This window comes from Eumetopias jubatus, unplaced genomic scaffold (assembly GCF_037043125.1).
Source record: "Eumetopias jubatus isolate StellerSeaLion01/CBP00866 unplaced genomic scaffold, mEumJub1_p1.0 scaffold_6, whole genome shotgun sequence".
In the NCBI taxonomy this organism is placed as follows: Eukaryota; Metazoa; Chordata; class Mammalia; order Carnivora; family Otariidae; genus Eumetopias; species Eumetopias jubatus.
This window is the reverse complement of record NW_028274812.1, coordinates 28,645,612-28,671,516: the sequence shown is the minus strand read 5'-3', so window position 1 is coordinate 28,671,516 and position 25,905 is coordinate 28,645,612. Positions and strand designations below refer to the sequence as shown.

At 36.5% G+C, this 25,905-nt stretch overlaps 1 protein-coding gene across 8 annotated transcripts in view; it reads right to left on the bottom strand.

The window, feature by feature from the left end:
- BCLAF1 (BCL2 associated transcription factor 1) overlaps window positions 1–20,949 on the bottom strand; it is a 30,000-nt gene extending 9,051 nt beyond the window's left edge. For 2 of the 8 annotated variants that reach the window (XM_028121396.2, XM_028121398.2), the window contains exons 1-10: window positions 20,832–20,949; window positions 14,101–14,204; window positions 12,043–12,156; window positions 10,412–11,323; window positions 8,519–9,184; window positions 8,197–8,366; window positions 5,763–5,868; window positions 4,610–4,694; window positions 2,071–2,246; window positions 757–937 (exon numbers count right to left, since the gene is read on the bottom strand). In XM_028121396.2, the coding sequence (XP_027977197.1) occupies window positions 757–937; window positions 2,071–2,246; window positions 4,610–4,694; window positions 5,763–5,868; window positions 8,197–8,366; window positions 8,519–9,184; window positions 10,412–11,323; window positions 12,043–12,146 (2,400 nt within the window). In that variant the 5' untranslated portion in view covers window positions 12,147–12,156; window positions 14,101–14,204; window positions 20,832–20,949. Of the gene's footprint in view, window positions 1–756; window positions 938–1,774; window positions 1,938–2,070; window positions 2,247–4,609; window positions 4,695–5,762; window positions 5,869–8,196; window positions 8,367–8,518; window positions 9,185–10,411; window positions 11,324–12,042; window positions 12,157–14,100; window positions 14,205–20,831 lie in introns of those variants that run through there. The other 6 variants (XM_088023865.1, XM_088023866.1, XM_028121397.1 and 3 more) reach the window with 4 other exon arrangements.
- Between the last annotated feature and the right edge of the window lie 4,956 nt (window positions 20,950–25,905).

Sequence of the window (25,905 nt, the reverse complement as noted above, 5' to 3'; positions counted from 1 at the left end):
TGATTCTTTGAATTATCATTGGAGTCCCAAGTGTTCAACTACACCTATCACCATATAAGCAAAGCTCTTCTCTTTCCTAAATGATCTAATTAATGAACCCTACTAATAATTGACTGTATTACTCGCTTACAGGAGGAATCTGAATATAGAAATTGACGAGTCAAGAAGATGCACTACTATGAAGTCATTAAATTAATAATTACAACAAATTTATGCAAATATGGGGATAATGTGTAGGCTACGTAGAATAAAAAGAAAATTATATGATTTCTATGATTATACGCATATAAGCAAGGACTGGAAGGCAAAATAGGCAAAATAAAAATAGCTGTAATACAGAGATTAGGATTTTTTTTAATGTTTTAAGGCATCTTTTCAAAAACTAAGTGATTAAAGAACTAGATCTCAATAACTTTACTTGACTCTTGGGTCTTTATGCACTATGTAAATATTAATCCGAAGTTTAAAAAAGTATCTAGTTTATATATATATAAATTTTTTCAATTAGATAAAAACACTTATTTTTTACTCTGTATACAAAGAAAGCATCATCCCAGCTCCAGCCCCTCCTCCCAACCCTTAAATGGCATATCTTAATGAAGATAATATCAAAAACCATTTCACTTTCCAAGACTAATTCTGAATGCAGGAGTAATGACTCACAACAATGTCTAAATTATGTATTTTTAACTTTCCTTATGCACAGTGCTCTAAAGTAAAGTCCTACCATCAATCAAAGGTATTTCTACTACTTACAAAGGTTCCTCGTGGTCGGCTAACTCCTCCAAAGCCTGAGTATTCTTTCAGTTCATGGTGAGTTTTAAATTCTTCTTCTCTTTCCTTCTTACTCTCCTTTTCTTCTCGAGAACTGGGAGAAGAAGGTGATGCTGAAGAGGATGAAGATCGAGAATGATCTTGCTCTCTACTTTTATGTTTACTGCAAAATAAACAAAGAAAACAAAAAAATATGTGCTACTTTAAAAAAGATAAAGACCCTGTTGAATCTTATAATAAAAGGAATATTTTTCAAGTCAAAAAAAAAAACTAGCCCCTATTAAAATTATTACATAACTAAAATGATTGGGTGTTAAACTTTGACACAGTCTGTTTCCATTCTCCTTCAGTTTTTTTTTTTGTTTTTTTTACATTAACTACTGAAAAACATGATATGGCCTGCCAGTTAAAAACTAGCAGTCTGGAAACTTCAAGAATAAGGTTCAGTTCTTCAATATTTTTAACTTTTTTCTTGTTGTTATTTTAAGGCAAGGAAAAGAAGAGTAGGAAAAAGTAAGAATGTTCTTAAGGCCAAGTTTCAAAATGACTGCAGTCTGTACACCCTGGGTGAGAACAGATGGTATGGTTTGGGCCATAACTCCATTATAGAAATCAAAAGCATATGACATACAAATACCAGTCATAAATTTAAAAAACACGAGTAAAATCCACCATTTACCTAATGAATAGCAAGAAAACGATTATCTATGATATTCAGTATTCCTACTATTTATTTGACTCTATGATGATCAATTTTATATGGTTCTAATGCAACACCCGAAAAGGTCATACCTGCGATAACTCTTACCACTGCTAACAGTATCCATGGAAACATTACTTTGAAAGATAAATACACATTGCTATTTCACATAAAAACTAGTCCTTCCTCCCCCCCATCTCTCCCATGTTAAACCACTAGATATCAGTTTAAAATTCTTGTACTCTGGGTGTTATGAGTTGAAAAAGTGCGGAATCAAGCATAACGAACCAAAGTTCTTACACAAACTGTTTCTAGAAATGCACTGCATTGAAGTCCAACCTCCTGATGTAGCCTGGATAATAGGACACATTAATTTGTCATTTTTTTTTTCAGTGTTAGCTTGCTATTCCAAAGTTTTTGTCCTCATCCACCATAAGCCGTGTAAAAGACAAATACATTTTTGCTGTAAAACAAATAATTTTAATTGTTTAAATTTAAAACATTCGATTACATAGTCAAAATTGAAAGCAATTAAGCTGACAATTATTAAAGGCTAATTAGAAGCTAAACCTAACTCACACAGTTTTAACAATTACCTGTCATCTTTGTAAGATTTGTATTCCTTGTAATCTTTTGGAGTTTTTTCCTGCTTTCTTGATCCACTGGATTCCCTGGAGCCCTTGGAATCCCCCCGTTCTTTACTTCTTTCTTTTCTCCGACGATCAATGTCATGCCGAAGATCAGCAGAATCACACCTTAGTTTTTTATCTCCCTATAAAAGACAAATGTAAAATACAGATTTCAGGAAAGATGTAAGAAAAAAATATATATATAGCCAAATTTTATGCCAGTTTCTAAATTGGCATTTTAGTATGAGAGAAGAGTAGACCATAACATACTACTTCCACACTTTGTTTTAGTTTTTGTTAAAAAATATGCCTGGTTGTTTTGACTAAACATTTGTATACACAGCAACGGGACTAGGGAAGTTATGAAAGGCTAATTATCTTGAAAATGTCATCAGTTTTTGTTCAAAGCAATCCGTAATAAACTCTGTACAGAATGACATATTTTTCCACTCAGCACATCCTCATTGTCATCACTCATCCTTTTCACAGGGTTTCTTTTTAAATGATAGAGGTTATACTCTATCTGTAGTTGTGGTATAGCCTTCTACCTATAAAGTTATGGGATCCTAAAGTAACGGTTCTCATTACTTAAGCCTCATTATCATCAAGCTCTTCCCAATAAGTTGACCAACCCAATAAAAACCACTTCAAAAGGAAGAACTGTAATTTCTATAACATGCAAGTGGAGTATGATTAATAAAACCAAGTAAGGTTGAATAAGGGTAGAAACAAAGCCAGAAAGAGATTATTCCCAATCCTGTACTCAGTATCTTGGGCCATATACTGCCCTTTCTCAATTCAGGTATTGCAACGGACATTAGTTTAACTGGGTCACAATTCACCTCCTTCTTGTTCCATTGCTTTTTCAAATACTATATAATTTAGGAAGATGGAAAGAGGCATCTAGGAATGAAGAAAAATTATACATCAGTAAGATGCTAAGCAATGTGGACATCCTTGCTAGTATTCAACAATAAGAAGTACTTATTCTGGGAAATCCAGCTATGATATTCATAAGCATTCATAAAACTGGAAGTGTATCTTCAAATGGTATCAACTACTCACCTATTTGCTCCCTGGGTAACAAAGAAAATCTAATCAAGAGCAAAAACCTTCCTTTTTCACTTAGGTATTATGAAGCCCACAAGCAACACGATAATTTAAGTAAAACTATAAACTCCAAAACTATATACACATTAAAAAATAACGTATTTATTCATTCAGATCGTAAGATGAAGGATAAAAAGCAATGTCATATCCTCTTGTCCATCCATAAGTAATCACTATTTTCTCTCCTCCAGATGAAAATCTGGTGAGTAATGAGGAAAGAAACAAGATATTCACTCTGTCAGAGCACAAGGATAGACTAAACTGTTGGCAAAACAAAATTAACCAACAGAACCCAAGATACTGAAAGTAAAAGCCAAGGTTAGTATTCACCTCTCAGAATCTGTTTTTCCAAGATTAGTATGCCCCATACAGAGAGACCACTTTCTTTTAAGCTTTAAATTTCACATCTAGTAAGTTAATAAGATGCCCTATTAATAAAATATTTGTATAATACAACTATTAATAACAGCTTCTGGAAATGAAAATGCCAATGTTTTCATAATTGCTCAACTATTTAGCTCTGCAAAACCCATGTAGTCTCATTTTTCTGATTAGAAAACCAAATGTCCAAGAGGCTAATTAACTTCCACACATCATAGAAATACTTGGCTACAGCCAAAATTGGAACCAAGCAGCATTTCCAAGTCCCCTAATCTTTTCATTACAATGGACAGTTGCTATTTGTCCCTACATTTCTACTAGATAAGTAAGGCCTGCCATATGGACTAGCCTATCTAAAAAACACCAATTTCAAATCATCAGAATGTATGAGTCCCCTTAACAAACGCATTCTATTCTCACAGACCTCCCTCCCCCAACATTCACAGGTTCTTCTCTCAAGTTTAAAAGCATTCTTCCCCAACCCACAAAAATTCCAATAGTGAGTTTTTATTCCAAATGTTCATTTGTAAATCTGTTCTTAGAATATTTATTTCTTAGTCCAGATCAAAAATGCCCAGTAGCATGGGGATTACTTCTTGTTCTTGCTGTGAAAAACCTAGAAATATTAATTTAGGCATACATAAATCAAGGAATATTTATTCTGACTCACTTATTTAACCCCAAAACTTTATATAAAAACCCTACTATAATTTCTATCGTTGCTTTTCTCATTTTCCTTTATCTAATGCTTGATTCTTTACCCTTTGCTTAGAATGAATTTCTTCCTTTTATCATTTTTAAAAATTACTTTTGGTTTTACTGGAATACATAATACAGTGTCAGCTTAATTTCTTTTAGGAAGGAACACTATGTGCACCACTATAAATGCATTTATTTACAAGTTAAAAATAGATGACCTCTGCAAACATTTTGTCCACGCAAACTATACTTAATTATATAGTATCATTAACTGAGTTGAACTTAACATTAAAATAAATGTCCATTCAAAACATACCTTTTGATTTTCTTCTTTAAAAACTCTCTCTTCCCCTGCTAAACGAGTATGCTTCCTCAGGGCACTTGGAGAGATGTCAATTCTCCTTAATGTAAAATAAAGTCTATTTGTAGTCACATTAACTTTATGGTTCAAAAAATTCCTCAGAACTGTCCATTTTAATTAAGGATATAACTAGACAGTTATTTCTCTCCCAAATAAACCTTAGCATTGTAAGATTATTAATCTAATTCCAAATAATTAAGAAATAAAGACTATATCCTTTAAAAATAAATTTAAAATGCTTCAGTATTTTTACATATAAAGTCTGAAGTTTTAAAACAAATTAATCATAAAAAACCATATTTTATTTAAATTGAATATTATCATCCTAAGTGTCAAGCATCATACAATTATACCTCCATATCTTCAATGAACACATGAATAGGGTTATTTGTTCCTAAATATCTCCAATATTTTTACATAATCAGTGGATCTTTAGTTTTATGCTGTGCCTTTCTTTCCTTGCCTTTTTTAAGCTAGTGTCCGTTGCCAACTTCTCAGAGCTTCTTCAAGCAGCCACCACCAAAACCCTACCTACTATGACTAAGCACTAGATACTTTATAACCAATACTAATTGTCACCACTACCCTGCAAAAGAGGCACTGTTGTCCTTATTTGGTAGATGGAAAAAACTAATGTTCAGAGATTAACTAACTTGTTCATCACAATACAATGAAGTTACAGAACCAGTATATGAACATAACTGCCTGACTTTTAACATTCATGCTCTTCTTATGAAAAACAGTTCTACCTGTTACCAAGCATTTTTATTTTACAAACTTACTGGAAGTAAATTAAATAAAGGGCTACTCTAGGCATCCAACTTCCTCCCAAAAAAACAAATGTGGTATCTACTGAATTCCTTACTGGGGAGTGATTAAGACTACTGTTAAGTTGTTAAGAACCTGTTTAAACCAAGTGAACTGAAAATTAAAAAGAAACAGTAAATTACAAACTTTTCAAGGCTGGAAATACACTTATTCTAGGTACAAATCAGAAATAAAACCAAAGTTCATTTTATATCATGATGATAGCACAGTTCCATTATGATACTGTTTAAACAGTGTCTATCAAAACATTTTTTATATGCCCATACAACAGTGCACATACCTGTGTATCTCAGGGCTCTTTTGCCTGGTACTATGTTCTTCGGTGGCTTTCTGATACGAAGTGAACCTCTCGTTTAGGGTCACTGCAGCTGATTTGAAGTATTGCTCTGTTGATTTAGGAGAAATACTGCCCAATTAGTTATCTTTACTTCAAGAAAGATTTTCATTTGTGACAGAAGGGCATTTGCCAGGTGAAAAGAAAATAAAAATACTCAAGAAACCTAGCAGAAGAGAATCAAGTGTTACAAAGAGCTCCTACCCTGTCCCTTTTAACTTTTTGTACCTCAACAGGTAACTGATACAAAGTTCCTCAGAGGGCACTATCAATACTACATATAATCCAAGAACAATAAACAGATTAAAATTGAGAATCTCTAACTTAATTTCAATAATGAACTACTTCCTCAAACAGAACAAAAAGGAACAGTAAGTGGATGTCCTTATACCTTGCCAATATGAACCAGAGGTTACTTCGAGTAATCATTTGCAGAAAACAAAAAATACTGAAATAACAACACAGTTGGTTTTAGTACACTAATAAAATTATTTCATCAAGAACTACGTTGACAACAAAAAATGGATTTAAGAAAAAAATGAATAGTACCATTTCAATTCAAAAAATATTCTTCAAATCAGTTAACACTAATTACTCCAAAAATCTGGCATCTTGGCAAACCCAACAGCGTATTTGCTATTGTTCTCTTGTCCTTCTTTCAAATTTTAAAATTAGTAATATCAATACTAGTTTTTAAACCATTCAAGATACGCTGTAAATGTAAAATAGAAAGACGTATAAAGTCATGAAATGTTACATTATGAAGCAAGCTATCTGCTTAACAGGTCAACATACATCTGTGTCAACTTACCGCCCAATATCCAGCACATGTCTCATAACCAATCATTAAAACTTGAAACGGCCACTACAAGGGTAGTGCCTCAATCATAATTCCATGAAACCCAGGAATTTGAGCTAGCAACTCAGTTTTTATGCCATTTTTGCCAGGAAGACAGAAGATTCAACTTTGCCTGTATCTTTCAACAGCTATTTTACTTTGAAACATGGATTTTGCCATTTCAAAACATATTCCAGGACCTAGTTACAATGAAAAAGAAAACATCACTGGGCATTTTCAGCTCTAAAGTAAGAAAGAGCTGTTCAGATCGGTTGTACAATACCAATAATGAAACATAACTACAGTTCTTTAAAAAAAAAAACAAAAAACAAAAAACAAAAAAACAAAAACAAAAAGAAAATGAAAAAGAAAAAATTTTATCAAAACCTGATCTCAAAATTCAGCAATAAATTGTAAAATGTGGAGACAGGTCAAAAAAAGGTAAAAAAAGAAAAAATGTTAATGTTTCATATTTTATGTACCACAATATGGTCATAAACTGGCTCACAAACCTAGTTATAGCCAAATAACAAAACTCTTGTTACCATGTTTAAATAATTACAGTCAAAAAGAAATTCATTCACTATTCAGTTTTGAAACATCAACTGCATAAAGAATTTGCTAGCAACAAGTTTCAGCTATTACAACGAATTGTTCTCATATAAGACAGACTTTTTAAAAAAAATGGCTTTTAAGACCAACAACCATGTAGCTTCCTGGGTAAGAACCTATTTCACAGTAAGTTGCCTTTTAAACACAGAAAGAAAATAACAAAAACAAAACAACCTAACTGCCCAAAAAGTCATACCCTAAAACCTTTGAAAATTATTAGTAACTTTGAATTACATACTGGTGAAAACTGAGCACCATTACTTCGAAATGAACATCCTTATCAACCTTCAGGACTTAAAAGAAATATAACTATCATCCTCATTAGTAACTATTCATAAATTCACTACTCGTCTAACACGTTTTTAAATTTCTTAAACTTTTTTTCCTTAAAAAATTCCAATAAACTCTTTTCCAGCTTATCATTTAAAAAAGCTAAGTATTAGAACAAATTAAGTAACAAAAATATAGATAGAAAATCAACACTGCTTTTCTGCTGGTTTCAGGTTTCTTTAAAAATTGAGGAGAAATTCTTAATAATATTCAGTAACAATATGACCTCACTTTATTATAAATCTATGCAAGAGTGCATTATAAATCCTATGCATGCAATGAAAAATCATCTGTAAGCATTCTGCCCTTCAAGTACAATGACACATTTCAAAGACTTCCTGTTAAATAAATCTTTATTAGTTTTATCATGATATAGCTTTTTAGAGTGTGTTTCAGCTCTATTTGGTATTTCCATCACTTTTTATTAAATATCTCCACATAGATCTTAATGCTAACAAGACTGATCACTCTTTCATGAAACTATTCTTCCAAATTTCTAATGGTGTCTATGTAAACTTGCTAGCCCTAGAGTACATTAATTAAAGCCTAACTATTCATTTTAATTTGCAAGAAATGTTTAATTCACAATAGTAAACATACCTTTAACATGATGAACCAAGGACACAATGTGTTGAATAAAAGACTCTGAAGTGCTTTTGCTGGCCTGTGGCAACTTAATGTGGTCAAAGATGGATCGGAATTCTTGTTCCTTCTTGACAGAATGGACAAGTGTACTAGCAAGTAGCCTGTCTTTAGTCAAGGAAGCAGGTCTGGAGCATATCGGTAACAAACACACACACAACAAACAAAATATACCATTGGTTTGAATACGAAATAGGAGTATGTTCAGAAAATAAGATAATTAATTAGAATATTAACTAAATCACCACAGATTATTTCCTGGGCATCAGTGTGGAATTACCTGTTAGAATCATCAAGAGGAACAGGTGCCATTTTGAGTTTGACTTCAGGACGATGAGAATCACTGGCTATCATTTTGATCCTAAGTGGGCTCTCCTCTCTGAAGGTAGACTTTTCTCGTGCATCCAGATTCTTGTGTAGAGGGGGACTGTAATCAAAGAGGTCTTTGAGCTTTTCAGACTTTACCTGCTCAGGTGACTGAGTTTCTTTCTTTACTGTTATTCTCTCAGAACTTTTGTCGTCTTCCTTGTGCTTATCTTTTGCAGTGCTAGGCCTTTCCACTACGTAGCCAGTCTCTTTAAGTTTATAATTTTTTTCTTCTCTAAATCCATCACTTTCTCTATTGCCTTTCAATGAAACTTTGGACTTGTACTTGGGTCCTTCCTCCTCAGTATTCCGGTGAGATGTAGTAGCAAAATTTTTACCCTGATCTGCAAGGACTGACTTCCTGAACTGTCTATAATCCTCTGTCTCCTCTGTGTCATCCCCTTCTGAATCATTAAACTTTTGTTTTCCAGACTCTTTATCACTAAAGTAATCTAGCGCTTCCTGATCTTCCCATTCTCCCTCTGCCCTCCCTTTCTCTGATCCTTTCTCCTTTGGAGCCTCTTTATCCCTGGTATTACCCCTATCAAGCAGGAATACTCTAGACTCTTCATCTGTGAACCTGTGAATAAGCAGAGAAGAGGATGGTAACTCTGGATTGCATTCACTGTGGATCACTTGCATACTTATATGTATGAAGATCTATATGACCGGCGAGATCTGCCCAATATCACAGGACCAGTAATAAAGAAAAAAAAAAATCTTACTGAAAAGTGCTTTCTTCAGATTCCACTTTAAAAAAAACATTAAAAGCATCTATACAGCACTTACGTACTGAGTTTTTAAATAAATTTACATATTAGACCTCCTGAAGTTTAAAAGTAAAGCCTTTCCCAAAAACCTGTTCTAGTCACAGACCACAATTCTGCACTAAGAAATCCAATTATCCAGAACTTCTATGACATGCAACACAGTTTAATTTTTGAGGCTAAAAACCACTAACAAACAGTATACTTATCAGAATTCTACTTATACTCAAAATTTCAGACTGTAACACTTACCTACCAAAAGAAACGAGTTCACAAAAGTGAACTTAAATTAGTTAATATTTAATATTCTAACTGAATCACAAAACTATTTCATATACACTTTGCTGCAGAAAATGATTCCTAGCAATACTAAGTACAAACTGTATCAATTCAACAAGAAATTTAATTCTAGTTTGTACAGCACTATCCCATAAATAGCCTGCCTCTTCTATGTTCTCACTTGAAAGTCAATCAAACTACATTAGCAACCAATTTTCACTGAGTTTAGCAACGCTTTAGCAATGCTTGAAATCAGAATTTAAACAAAGTATGTTTCAAACATTACTAGAATAAGAAATACCGTTATCTTTTCTATGGTCGGATAGTTTTATTAAGAACTGGCAGCCGCATGTATTAATACCACACAAATAAAAACATGTACTATAACTACATTATTTATATGTTACATTATAATGAAGAAAACAAAATAAGCTTTCAATGCTCTAACACAAAATTCATCTAAGATCTTACATATTAACCATCAGTTATGCTTTATGCTACTCAATTTCTTGTTTACATTCTTAATTCTGGACTGACTGAAAACGAATAAAATTAAAAAGAGAAATATCAATTAGCTTCTATTAAAACACTTCAATTTCCAAAGTTAAGTTAACCAGATGTAGTATAAACAACTTGAATTATAAAGTCGTGAGTAAAAACAGCTAACTACACATCACGGTACAATTTTAAGTCTTATAAATCCAAATAGAATTCAAAGAACAAATGTATTAATATTATCATCTAAATATTTTAACGCTTACCTTTTTAAGAATTTTCCTGTCTTCGCAGTTTCCTGATCTCCACCATCAGGATAAAATGAAGAACGTCCCCTAGCCTCATCTCTTGGAGCATTCTGTGGTGTGATTGTCTTTGCAGGGCTTCTTCGTGAAGGGATATGATGAATTGGACTATTCTGAGAAGGACTGTACCGACTAGATCCATTTCCAACAGAACCAGACCCAGACCTTTCAGGACTATGCTGAATGGAATGTGAATGCTGAGAGGGGGTGTTTTTTGCAGAGTGGACTGTACTGAGCATGGGGGCATCAGAGCAAGATGAACTCTGACTAGGTGGTGTAGCAATTGGTGAAGGACTATGAGGTGATCTAGGACTATTATCATAAGCTGAGAGGCCAGGCCAAATATCACCAGATGTGGCTGATGATTTGTTAAACTCATCAATAGATTCAGATGGGTCATGTTCAAATGTATCTTTCGGCTCCTCCTGTGATTTACTTTTCAAAGGACTCTCTTCTTGGGGCTCCCCTTCAGCTTTTTTGGTTTGTTTTTCCTGAGACCCTCGTCTTTTAGAGACAGGAGATTTGCTATATGGGGATGAAGAACGAGAAGAGGATGATCTTGGAGACCTAGAAGATCTATATGACCGGCGAGATCTGCTTCGGGATCTTTGAGAAGAAACGGATCTTCTTTTTGGACTCCTGGAACGTGAACGACCTCGTCTAGGACTCCTAGAGTGTCTTCTATTCCAGACAGGTCTATAACCACCTCGATGATATCTACCTCCTCCTCCTTGATAATACCCTCTGCCCCTTCCTCTGTACCCATAAGGTCGTCTCATTCCTCTATTATTTCTGTAATCTCGGCGATAATCTCTAGAATAAATACGATCTCTACTACGAGATCTTGAATATGTCCTGGAACGAGACCTAGAACTAAAAATGAAATAAATATCAATGCAAGAAAAACAAACTATTCCATTCTACCATTCTAAACACTTATGGTTGAACGTAACATGTCAATAGTCAAAACCAAAAATGTACATTTGAAAAACAAAACCTCTCATTTATACAAAAGTTTACTGTTTTTAATGAAGGAAGTCTCACTTCTAAGGTATTGAGAGAATAAAGGCCTTAGGAACGAAGGCACAGAAAACAGGAAAATATCCACCAACAGGACATACCAACAAATTATAGTAAAGTTATAAAGGCACTTAAAGTAAAAGAATATTTAATGGCATAAAAGAATATTCATCAATGAAATACTACTGGCTAAATTCATACATAATACTGAGACATCAGAATCAGAAACAATGAGAAACTATGAATACAAAAGATGGCTTACTGTCAAATAATTCTCACGTTATCCAATTTATCTAACGTTATAAATTCAAAGAAATTCACCATAAATGCACAGTGTAAGAATCTGAGATCTGAAGTCACGCTAACTGAAATCAAACCTAAGCACTGCCATTTACTAGCTTGCAACTTGAACAATTCTCAATCTCTCCAACTCTAAAATGAAGGTAGAAGAGATTCACTTCACAGGGTTGAGAATAAAATAATGAGTTCAGCATTGTGTCTAAACATAGTAAGCACTCCATGAATATTTGCTGATTATCATTATTAAAAGAATTAAAAACACAGTAATTCACCTGTATCTCTTCTTTCTAGAATGTGATCTTGATCTTGATCGAGAACTAGACTGTGATCTAGACTTTGATCTTGAAGAATGTGATCTAGAATTGGAGCGACCCATTTCTTTTCTCCTAGTCAATGAGAGCAAAAGTCAAAAATCACAATTCAATTAAAGAAGTTTCCCATTCTTATTTATTTTCAAAGACCGATTAAATTTTACAAGACATAAGTTTCTTAAAGGATATTACTCATCACCATTTTCATATGAATACTAAGACAATTCTCCCTATTTATCTTCATCTGCATGACAGTTACTATATATAGTAGGTAGAAGATTTCTATGGACTGCACCACCTATGTGCCTCAATTCAAAAAGGCAGCAGCTGCATAAGCCAGGAAGAGCAATACAAGACTATAGCAGCATGTTAGATTTTATTCCATGCCCAATACAAATGCCTACTTGTCCTGTAAAAAAGATAAATATCAGAGTAATATCAGGTAAGGAACCTGAAACAAAGAAAACACAACTGGCATAATACTAAAAATAAATAAACCTAGCACACTGTCATCCTAAATGCTTTATAGCCTTAAAATGGGACAAAACTGGGGCGCCTGGGTGGCTCAGTCGTAGGCATCTGCCTTTGGCTCAGGTCATGATCTCAGCGTCCTGGGATTGAGCCCCGCATCGGGCTCCCTGCTCCGTGAGAAGCCTGCTTCTCCCTCTCCCACTCCCCTTGCCTGTGTTCCCTCACTGTGTCTGTCAAATAAATAAAATCTTAAAAAAATAAAATGCGACTAAATTAACCACTCCTTATATATAATACTGCATGATCCCATAAAAATGGGCTTATGCGGGGTGCCTGGGTGGCTCAGATGGTTAAGAGTCTGCCTTTGGCTCAGGTCATGATCCCAGGGTCCTGGGATGGAGCCCGCAGGGAGCCCGCTTCTCCCCCTCCCTCTGCTTCTCCTCCGGTCATGTTCTCTATCTCTGTCTCAAATAAGTAATAAAAAAAAATCTTAAAAAAAAAAATGGACTTATGTGACAATGCTAGTTCACCCTGTAGCTTTCTGGTAAGTTGATGAAAAAGGATAAAAGATAAACTGGAAAGACTGAAGAAAGATACTGGAAGTACAAGAAAAAGAAAAGTTGGGCACCAATATTCAAACTTTTCTAAACACTAATAATATCTAGTGCAATAATTAAACTTCACTGGGTACAGAAATAACAGGGCTAAATAATTTAGATCTACTCTTCCCAAAATTAAACATATATATACACACATATATATATGCCTCCCAAGTTTATTTCTGCTATAACTATTTCTAAATTTCCACTAACTTATTACCAAAATAATTGTTTCCATAAAAATGGACTCACTAAACTTCTAATAGTCTGCAATTGCCATATGAACAATTCCTCCTACAACTGAATATTTTTGAAGGCATTTATTTTATCTACCTAGGCACTGCTCAGTATTATGAAAATAGTATTTAAGAGTACTAAGATTGAGTTGCATTACAAAAGCAGCAACATAATGTCTGCAATCAAAAACCATTAAACGACAAATTCAAGGTTTCAGATTATTTCAAAATAAAACATAACTATCCTAAAGACAAATATTAGCTCTATCTTTTCATAAATAAGAAATACATAAAGATAATAATTATCTTCCTCGGAGTTATAGTCAAGACCGAATGAGTAGATACATGTAATACAATCAACTTTAATTACCTTAACACCAATGCAAGGGTGTTAAAAAGTTGTTACGGAATTCCTCTTATATGCATACGAGAAAAGGAGTTATTGGCCTCAGTCTAAGTTGAGGTATTTATAAAAGCGGAAGGAGACACACAACAGAGAAGCGAGATAAAGAGAATCTTTTTCCTACAACTTTTAAAATCTGGCTTACTTCATATAAGCCACCAAAATGAAACAAAACAAAAAACCCAAAAACAAAACCAAACAAAAAAAGCTTCAGACCACAGCACTTATAATCACTCAGACTCATAAATTAAGTTTTTGCGTTTTCTCAAATAAACCAGAACTGAAAACTAGAAAAACAAATGCTATTTACCTTGGGTTTTATGCAGGATTAAACAGTCAAGTGAAGTCTTTAAGATACTGTAAAGTTCTTCCTGGAGAAAATGTTCTGAGAAATTAAACTCTAAATTCAAATTCCTAGCAAAGAAAAAAAAAATACAAGTTTGCTTTATGGTAAATTAAATACCACTGTTCACAACAATGAATTATACTGGCACTGAAATAAACTCTTAATAAAAGCACTAATGATTTCAGGGAAAGGGAAACTCATCTAGGAAATAAACTTTTAACCATAAAAGCTTAAGGAATTTTTTTTGTTTTAATCAAAATGTAAAAGTACACCATGAAACGGACAGCATTTTACTTTTTTTAAAAGATTTTGTTTATTTATTTGACAGAGAGAGACACAGCGAGAGAGGGAACACAAGCAGGGAGAGTGGGAGAGGGAGAAGCAGGCCCCCCGCGGAGCAGGGAGCCCGATGCGAGGCTCGATCCCAGGAGTCTGGGATCATGACCTGAGCCGAAGATAGACGCTTAATGCCTGAGCCACCCGGGCGCCCCGACAGCATTTTACTTTTTAATTTAAATACTTGAATTCTCATTTTAGTAATCTGGGCTTTAGAAAACAGAAGCTATGCTGCTATCCTATCAGAAAATTTCAAAGTGGCTAATATAATGCCAAATATGGTATTCCTGGAATATCAAAACATGTCATCTATCAGTAGTTAGTACCATAATGCTATAATTATAAATTACCTCAAGTGTGAGTTTATTTTTAATGCTTTGCTACTTATCTTATTCTTTATTCTCTCTTGGCCACTTCCTTTCTACAGGTTAGTTTCATGTGAAACTGGTTTTTAAAGTTCTTATTAACAGCTATCATAATAACTCTAAGCTCAGTGCCTAAAAGCATTGTGATACATGTACAGACATTTCAATAAAAGAACAGGCAATAAATGAAACAAATATCTAATAGATTAGATATCTTCCTAAACTAATTTACCATTACTATGCAAATAAATTTAAATTTTGTGCAAAATATTAAGCAGTTATCAACACTGAAGAGGTTAGCCTTGTAAGTAACATTCAGTGACTGATCACCAGTGATGTGCGAAGGATAGTCAAAAACCACTAGGGGAGCAGAAACTAAAGAAGAGAAGATTAATAGTATTCATGCCTAACCTCAAGGAATTCACAGACCAATTTTAAATTTAAAAAAATACACATAAATATGAAAATCTGTGACTCTTACCAAAGATCCAATAAAAAAAATGCAGTAAAATTGGAAATACAAAGCAAAAGAAATGTTAAGATTAAACTGGTAAATTAAGAACATTGTCCCCTATATACCTATGACCCTACAGTGGGGGAGATTAAGAGATGTGAGGTTCAAACTAGGAAGAATAGGAACTAATAATTAAGGGAAACATACTAAAATAAAAAATATAAAAAATAGACCATAGGTACAGACACAAAAGGATTTCTAAAGTGCAGGCATGTTTAGTTTTAAAAATATCAAATTCCCCCAAGGGGGCAGAAAGAAACTAATCTTCTAAACTGATGTGTTATGAAAACTTTATTCTGGACCCCGAAGTCCAATACTACTGATTCACTGCTGGAAGTGATACAAGGCTCATTTTAGCTAACACTTCCCCTAAACAATTTTAAAAGGTTAATTTTAATTTTCACATATCCAAAGAAAAACCAACTACCAAATCCCTCTTTACTCCAAATCATGACTTTTGAAATTCCAAAAAAAATACGCTAGGAATAACAAAGGGAGGAGGGCTGTAGGCTGTTATACTAATAGATACACATTCTTGTTCATAATCTAGAAATATGGTTAAGTATTCATAAAAAGAACTCCAAAATCATGTGAAGTATGACACAAAATATATTTAATAGTATTTAATAATATGTAATATTTAATACAAAATATATTTAACATTTAATAACAATATTCAATATAATTAGTACAAAGGCTAAAATCAGCTCAGCAAATATTTTTTAAATGAAAGTCTATGTAAAAAGCACTATGCTAGGTTTTATGGGAAACAGGACTATGGAAGAGGTGCATGCTCTCCAAAACCCAACTAAGGAGGAATAAAAATCAATAAACCATAGCCAAAAACATCTAAATACCAACCATGTGCTAAGAACTGTGCTAGGTGACTTTAAATAAAATCATCTCATTTATTCCTCATAATCTGATAAACTACATGTTAACCCATCTCTCAAATAAAGAGAATTCTAAGTTGTGAGAATTAATCTGAATTAATGAAGTGTTTATTATATGCCAGGCACTACTATTCTAGCACTGGAAATACTGTACTTCAAGTGAGACATTACGTTTCCTACTCTCTTGGAGCTTATGTTAAAGGGAGGGAAAGAGGGAAAAAAAACCCACAAAACGATGTATTAAGAGGTGGAGAGGAGGACTACAAAGGTAGTGCCTTTGCCTTGAGCCCTCTTTAAGAAGATAACATTAAAGCTAAAGACAAGATACATTGCAAAGTTACAGAGAAAGAAGAGCATTCCAAGCAGAAGACACAAACTTGGCAAATTCAGGACAGAAAGACCACTAAGAAAGTTGAGGCACTCTCATCATGGAGAGGGTGTGAGATAAGGTGAAAGAGGCAGGAATGGACCAGATCACATTGCATCTAGAAAGCAGGCCAGAGTAAAAAGTAGATTTTATTCTAACTGCAATGGGAAGGCTCCACAATCAGGGAAGTCACACCAACAGATTTACATTTTAAAATGGCTGCTGTGAACAGCATGGACAATATGGAGAGGAGAACAAGGAGATAAATTAGAAGGTTGAAATTCAATACAAAGGTTACCTGGAAAAGGTAGTAGCAAGGAAGTTGGAAAAAAAAGACAGTCAGAATCTGGTTTGGAAGCGCAGTCAACAGTATTCGTTCATAGATTGTTGATGTGAAGCAGAGAGAATGGGGAGAGGGGAAATTCAATGGTGTTCCTAAATTCTCAGTTTTGGGCTCAAGCATCTGGGAGATGTGCAAGTTTGGGAGAGTAAACAGATTTCTTTACCCTTTTAGGTTGCCCATGGTCACAGAGTGTAAATGGTTAAGCCAGAATTTGACCCAGATCTCCTGATTCCAATTCCTGCACTCTCTCCAATACCCTGACAGGTGCTTGATGTGGCCATAACCTATATATAGAATTCAAAATGCCAAATCAATCTTCCCTTTATTACAACCAAGATTACTTACTAACAGACTGTAAAAAGAAATGTAAAAAGAGAGAGGGAATAAATTGCTTTATATATTTTTATCCAAGTGATTCACCAACCAGTGAGAAACGTAAGAGAATAAATCAGGATTTATAAAGTTCTTAAATACCTTAAGAAAGTATCTTTTATGCGATATTACATTAAAATCAGCTAGAACATGTGATGAAAAGAGCAGACAACAGAGTTCAACAAAATACTCAAGCTAAAGCCCCCCAAAATGGGTTCTTTAGATAAGAGCCAAGTTTTCATTTTAGCAGATTCAGGGAGTTTGGCTTCCAGATTTCTATAAACAAATTATTGCTATTCACATCTTCAATAATCCTAAAAATAATATCCTAAGACTATTATTACAACAGACTAGGTTCAAAATCCTGACTTGACCATTAACTAGATGCTCAACACTGGAAAAGTTACCTTAATCTCTTTCAGCTTCAATTTCCACAGGTATAAAATAGAGTTAACAATAATAGTACTTTCAGGTTTAAGGTTACTTGAACTAATGAATGTAAACAGCATAAAATTTTGCACACAGTGTACACTCAAACATCAGCTATCATTATTGGTAACTGATTTGTGACAGTTTTTCCTGCAGGTTATCTAACTTTGCTTCAAATGATTCTTGTCAGAATGAATACTTAGTATTTTTGACATAACATTAATCAGCATTATAAATTATAAATGCATAGTAAAATGACTGAAATTTTGCTTTATAATATTCCAAAAAGAGGGGCCCGCGTGGCTCAGTCAGTGGAGCATCTTCCTTCTGCTCAGGTCATGATCCCAGGGTCCTGGGAATTAAGCCCTGTGTCAGGCTTTGCACTCTGCAGGGAGTCTGCTTCTCCCTCTCCCTCTGCCCCTGCTCAGGCGCGCTCTCTCTCTCTCACTCACTCTCAAATATATAAAATCCTTAAAAATGAATAAAAAACTCCAAAAAAAAGTGAGTAATATTAAAATTGGTACACAATGGCAATTACTAAACCTAGGTGATGAGGGCATGGGCGCCCACTATTTTCTGTTTGAAAATTTCCATAATTAAAAGCTTTTGAAAAACGGTAGGTTTAGTCACAAGTTTTTAGTTCTTTGTCCAGCTTGTCATCCTGCTTTAAAACAAAACAAAACCAGCATGGGACTGAGAAAAATGCCTGCATTGTAGACCAGGCTGTGCCACTCCCAGGTTCATACGGCTTTAAATAAGTTTTCTACCTTTTTGCTCTCTACCTAAGTGGAGAAATACTGGATCAAGTTTGAAGACTCCACAAAATATTACACAAATGTAGACTAAATTACTACCACCTTAATTTTGTAGATTATTTTTTTTCAGTCCTGTAGTCAAATAAAACATTAATGCTTAAGATTCTCAGATAACACTAATGACCGCTGTCTAAGAATCAGGATTTGAGGGCGCCTGGGTGGCTCAGTCGTTAAGCATCTGCCTTCAGCTCAGGTCATGGTCCCAGGGTCCTGGGATGGAGCCCCGCATCGGGCTCCCTGCTCAGCGGGAAGCCTGCTTCTCCCTCTCCCACTCCCCCTGCTTGTGTTCCTGCTCTCACTGTCTCTCTCTGTCAAATAAATAAATAAAATCTTAAAAAAAAAAAAAAAGAATCAGGATTTGAAAAAGGAACAAATTCGTAACTTAAAATTATAAACATTTATACTTACTACCCAAAGATATATTGGGCTTCTTGATTCCCTTATCTACGTCTTTGCTGATTAATAAATCACTAAATTACACAGAATTCGGCTAGTGTTCAACTAAGGATTTTGAATGTAGTTTCTGGAAACTCCCAATCCAAAGTTCTATGTAGAACTGAAAAGACTTTCTATATTTCTACAAGTCTTCTCACCACAGTTAATTCAGGTAGCTGAATTCAATAAATTCATCTAGACCTGATTCTATCAAGTGGTTTTTAGAGATCTTTTGAGTCCTAAAATACTAATGTTCTTAAAAGAAAAATCTCCTATGCTACCAACTATCTGAATGAAGGGGGGATTCCAACATTTACCCCAATGTTACAGTGAAAACATGGTATCCTTAAAACAACATGGCTATGAGCCATCAGTACATAAACTTTGGGTTGTTTACCAAGAGTTATTTTAGACACACAATCCTTCTCATAGAATTATTTATCCTGACTTGGCTAGAATCACATAAAAATGCAAATAAGCTTGTAGCGGTTTTTCCTATGTAAAGATTCTCTACTGTCTAAGCAGTAGCCCAACCATTCCAAATATAGTCAATTGGAATGAGAATTTACATGAGGATTAAGGAATTCTGGTTTCCTTTTTAATACCGAAGATAAATTAAAAGGCGCTGCTGCAAAAAGATGTGTCTGAAGTAACTCATCTATTTATATCAGTTTTGGTCACATTTGCCTTCAACTTTAGTCTTAATTTTTTCAACCTAAAACTCTAAAAAAAAAAAAAAAAAAAGACATTGAAAAGTAGCTGCCAGCACCGCTGCTTGATTCTGATAAGATGGATCGTAAATGTGAAGAAAGCCAACCTATGGACTTAAAGTGGGGGCAAAGTCCTTAACCTTAACTCACCACTCCCACCCAATTACCCCAACTGTCTACCTATCATGGTTGCAACATCTCTGACTCGATATAAAGACCTGAATCACTTGCCAAAAAGACGTGGTTTCGCTTGTACTACTGGAAGACTGCCTTTTGGGCGAGGGGTGAGGGGGCGGGGGAGAAACAACAGGGCCACTCATCAGCGAAGGCCTGCTCCCCAAACTAGGAAACGGTAACTAGGCACCAACTCTTAGAGTCGAGTGCACACGTTCGCTTCAAAACAAAGTAGGTTGCCAGGGGTATCCGAGATTAACCTCGGAGAAAACTGTCCCGCGACGCCGAGGGCCGGAGGCGGATACCCGCGTCAGCGACGAGGGGCAGCAGACCACGTTCTTAAGGGAATAACAAAAAAACGGGGCGTAAACCGACGGGTAGCGTGAAACCGGGAAAAGGGAATTTAAAGACGACGCGAAAACGGGTCAACCTACCCAAAGCACTTTGCTGCAGGTCGTAGCTGTTTTATCAAAGCCCCAAAGCCTGGAAGAAAGGTGGCGCTCCCAGCCAATGAGAAGCGAACACAAGCTGCACCTCCAGCTGCCTCAGGGGCCGTGGGCGGAGAAAGAAGGAAGCGCGCGTGCGCCGGGCGAGCTTTCAGTCGGGCGCGCGCAAGGGACCCGGCCGAGGAAATGGGGGAAGGGTTGAAGAGGAAGATATGCGCACGCGCACGGGAAGGCCGCGCGGTCTCTGGGTTTCGAGCCAGGTTCGTAACCGCGCGCGCGCACCGTTCTCGCTGCTCGCCCCACCCCCCACCTTTCCGACCTATAGTGCCCCAAAAACCTGAGGGGATCTGATGGAGAAACGCATAAATAACGGCGAAACGTCTCCTAGGTCCTCCTGTAGCCGCCAACCGTCACTACCCACAAAAGATTCAACAATAGTCACTCGTCCTCGGTATTTACTGCCCTTTGAGTGATTTGAATGCAGCATGAGACCTACCTGAAACGCCGAAAGCACCGTTCCCGGGACTTATCTCCGTTGTAACTACACAGCGGCCATTTCCCGACTCAAGAACGGGAGGAAAACCATAGAGGTATCTTCGACGCGCTAGCTCGTCTCCGTCACTTCCGATTTGGGGCGTGGCCGCCAGTGCCGCTAAATATCTGGACTAGCCCCGCCCACCCTTCCGCCCTAAACCGGCTCCCTAGCTATTAAGATGTTTCCTGAGGCTTTCTGGGAAGTCTCGTGGGTGGTCTCGCGCGATGATCTGGCGACTCCGCCCTCCGGCCTGGAGCTGCCGCCTCGCGGCCGTGACGGTGGACGGTGGGCGGGGTGTTTTGTTAGGCCGTGAGGTCTCCTGGCCACACGACAGAATTCGCGCGAGTCTCTACCTGGCTTTGAAGGTACACTCTGGGCCTCTCCGTCGGCCTCACTTTTTGCTTGTTTGGTCTATTCCTTCTGTGGCGCCGCCTCAGCCCAAAAGCAAAAAGCCAATCTCACGCCGAGGAGAAGACGGGGAGGCCAGAGGGCTGTTCGCACACCCAGTCTCCTTTTGCCAGCAAGCGCCGAGTTTCTTCTTGGACGCCTTAACTGAAACTTGGAAGTGTCGCTTTGCTTTGATATAAAATGTGCCAAACGCACTTCGACAGTAGGAAAAGGGCCACGAGCTAAGCCCCCTTTCCAGAGCGGAGTCAGACCAACCCTGCTACCCCCAACGGAGTTAGCACCGCAGAGCTCTGAGCAAGTTAGGCTGTTCTGGTTTGCATCAGAGGCTGGTGCTTCTTTCCTGTGGACGCTACTAAAGCATTACCACTTAGGCACCTCGGAATGTTGGCATAGGCATAAAAATAATGCAGAGCACGAAGCATAACGATCATTTGTGCCGGCCGAGAAACAGCCCAATATAGCTTGGTCTGCCAGAAATAGAAGTCAGATTATAAATAGGCAAGCCACGTTTGATTTGGACAGAATTTCAGATAAAAGCCATAGCGCATTTTCTATTAATATTTGGGCTGCACTTTCTTCCTTAGGCCCTAAAACCGTTATTACTTTGATGTTTGGGGACTTAAACTACCTTAAAGGTTTTCAAAGTTATAATTAGCAACCAGTCTTGTGTCAGTTAAATCCAGTGTTGGGCCCTAGTTGTGAATTTAACACTGTGCTTCGGGCATTCTTTCCTCACAATCCGATTTACCAGCTCAACTAGAAAAAAAAAATCACTTCATTTTCATGGGATAAATTCTCATTTTTCTCTCACTGTACAGTTTGCCCCTAGCGCCACCACCACCACCACCATCCGAATGTGGAAAAAGTAATCTTTGGCCTATGTGGTGCAGTGATAAGTCCCAAGCATTTAGTAGGTGCTCAGTATTTGTTGAATGGGTGAACTATATTAAAAGAAAAAAACCTAACCATTAATAGCTCAATATAACTCTACTATTCTGCATGTATGGGGGGTGGAAAGTTGTTGAAAGGTTTTAATCAGAGGTATGACAGGATCTATTTGAAAAAGATCTTTAAGTTGCTATGTGAGAAATGGTTGACACTGGGCAGGGAGATCAGTTAGGATGTTGTTTTAGTAGTTTAAGTGAGGTAATGATGATCATGGTGAGAAAAGGAAAAATTGTAAATATATTTTAGAAATGAGATTGACAGGTCTTCCTGATGGAATGAATTAGTTTAGAGAAAGGGAGGAAATAGTGTTGCTATCTAGATTGTGGCCTTGATTGGAGAGAATGATAGAAAAGGGAGGAATGAACAGGTTGGGGAATGGGAAGGAAATCATGAATTCCACTTTTTTAAAAGATTTTATGTATTTATTCTAGAGAGCGAGAGCACATGAGAGCAGGGTGAGGGGCAGAGGGAGAAGGGAAGGGAGAGAATCTCAAGCAGACTCCACGCAGAGCCCGATGCAGGGCTGGATCTCACGACTCTGAGATGATCTGAGTGAAGCCAAGAAGTCAGATGCTTAACCGACTGAGCCACCCAAGCACTCCATTTTTAATATCTTAGGTTTGAGATGTGTGTGAAACATCAAAGTAGAGAGGCAAGATATGAAGTTGAACAGGTGGGTTTGCAATTCAAAGGTGTGTTCTGGCTTGGAGATAAAGTATAAAGATGGTACTTAAAAATCACAGGATAAAAGATATAGAGAGTGAACCTATAGAGATAGGTTCAAAAGATATAGAGACTGAACCCTAAAGATCCCAACATTTAGAGATTTGTTAAAAGAGGAGGAGGAACCAACAAAGGACACACAAAAAACAGCCAGTGATGGGGCACCTGGGCGGTGCAGTCAGTTGAGTGACCGACTCTTTGTTTTAGCTCAGGTTGTGTGATCTCAGGGTCATGGAATCAGGCTCTGCATTTAGCTTGAGGCCTCTCCTACTCATGTTCTCTCTCTTTCTCTCTCTCTATTTCTCTCAAATCTTTATTAAAAAAAAAAAAAAACAGCTGGTGAAATAGGAAATAAGTGAAATCAACTGTATTGGTTATTTATTGCTGCATAACAAATGACCCCAACATCTAGTAGCTTAAAACAACATTTATTTTTTCACAGTGTCTTTGGGTCAGGAATCTGGGAGGGGTCATCTGGATGGTTCTGGTTGAAGGTCTCTCACGAGGTTGCAGTCAATCTACCAGCTGAGACTGCAGTCATCTGAAGTCTGTGGATCATTGACGGTTATTGGCAGGCAACCTCAGTTCCTCACCTCCTAGACTTCTCCATAGGACACCTGAGTGTCCCCTTATATAGGAGCTGGCTCCTCACCGCCCCCCCCCCCACCCAGAGTAAATGATCCAAGAAAGGACGAGCCTAAGACAGAAGCTGCAGTCTCTTATAACCTAATCTCAGAAGTGACACACCATCATTCTGCTGTATTTCATATGGACCAACACCTGGTACCATGTGGAAGGAGACTACACAAGGGTGTGAATACCAGGAGGTGGAGATCATTGGGGACCATCTTGGAGGCTGACTAACACACCAAGAGAGACAAGTGTTTCAAGTGTGTGAGTCAAAAAAGACAAAGGACAAAATATGCTTATCTGCAATTTTGCCTGCAGGAAACACTAAGAGAATGCAGTAACTACACCTGCCTGAACTGAGCCAGGTAGGAATACTGACACATAAAAGCACCTCAAACATAGACCAGCTACTTCAGTTCACACCCATTTACTTCTCATATCATAACTGTCCATTTGATCTTAGAAACTCTCCTTCTACCACTTCACAATAACTAACAATTCACAAGCCTCCTGACATCCACTTCCGCAAGTAAACTTTAGGTATTTTTAAGATAAAATACTATATTAATTATAGTGTTTATGTATTTCTTAGCCATCCCTCCTAACATTTTTGTTGGGTTCCTTTTTTTTTTCATGTGTAACTGATTAAGTTTTTGAGTATCATACTCCCATCCTATTTTTCCATAAACCCTGTGGTTTTTATTGTGTGATTCTGCATAGCACAGTGATTTTTATGAACACATATGTTGCATTAGAACAAAACTGTGTAACATTCAGCATATAGTCCTAATTTTAACAGTAAGAAAATTGTAGCTTGGAGAGGTAGAATATCTTGCCAAAAGTCACATGGCTGTTAAGTGAGGAATTCAGATTTTATCAAAGATCCATCTGGCTCCAAAAACCACCTTGTTTCCACGGCAGTATTTCCCCACATGAACAGTTAAAATAGGGGAGGGGAAGGAAAAATTAAAATAAGATGAAAATAGAGAGGGAGGCAAACCATAAGAGATACTGAACAAACAGGGTTGCGGGAGGGGAGGTGGTTGGGGGAAAGGGATAATTGGGTGATGGGCATTAAGGAGGGCATGTCATGTAATGAGCACTGGGTGTTAAATGCAACTGATGAACCCCTAAATTCCATCCCTGAAACTAATAATACAGTACATGTTAACTAAATGGAATTTAAATAAAGAATTTTTTTAAAAATAAAACAGAGATAATATTAGATCAACCTTAGCTCAAGTGTTGTTTCTATTTTATGCAACTTGATTGATAGTTCCCATGTGTCCTATTCTAGGTAATAGAATATATATTCTAACATATGTACATATGTATGTCTATTTGTCTATCTGAAGAGTTCTCTATTACCCATAAATAAAAAAACAAATTTAGAAATTTCTTAGTCTCCAAACAATGATTAAGTGGTCTTTTTAGATGAATGATGCATGATATAATTTTACTTGGTATATATTAAGTATTAATGTTCTCTTTCATCTCAAATTTCCTTTTTCATATATTTGATTAAGGCACAAGATAAGTAATAATACTACCACTTCTCCCTGCCTACAGTGCTTTCTCAGCAATGACAGTGTTGGGGATTAGCAGTCTAGATCTTACCTGAGCCACTCAATGCATATGCCACAAAACTACTTAAATTAAGGAAGGCTAAGTAGTTCCACGATCTGGGCCACAAATGGTGGCGCTGCACAAGGATGAATGTGCAGTGAAATCTGTGTGAGGACTTCAGGTCGGTATATTTATGAGTGCTCTAAGAAAAGAAAAGACACTGGGGGACAGGTAACAAAATGGGCAGAAATGGTCGACTCACTGGTCCAAGAGGACCATTTGGTATCATATCCTCATTCAAGCCTAGACAGCTCCAGGGTGGATTTAGGTGCACATTAACTGAAAGTTGAATGTTTAAAGGGTTAGAAAAGTAAAGCACTAAGGGTATATACAATAGCATGAGAGGTGTGGGAGATAAAGCAGAATTAAATAATCTCTCTGAGAGGCTGGCTCAGTTATAAACATATGAATTACCTGAATGGAAAGGATGCCTGTCAGCTTTCCAGAGATAAACAACTGTGTTAATGTCAAAAAAAAAAGGATCAGAGTTTGAAAAATAGATAAAGTCAGCAGGATGAACTATGATGCCATATTTCAGTCTGTTAATCACATTTTTCATCAAAATAGGGAGTAAGTGATCGGTGTCAGAACTGAACTTTCTGTGCACCTCCAAACATTTGGTCATGCTCAGTTTATAGAAATGCCTGACTCTTGGCTTCACAGGATTTAAAGAACAAATGTATGGGAGGGAAATAAATCT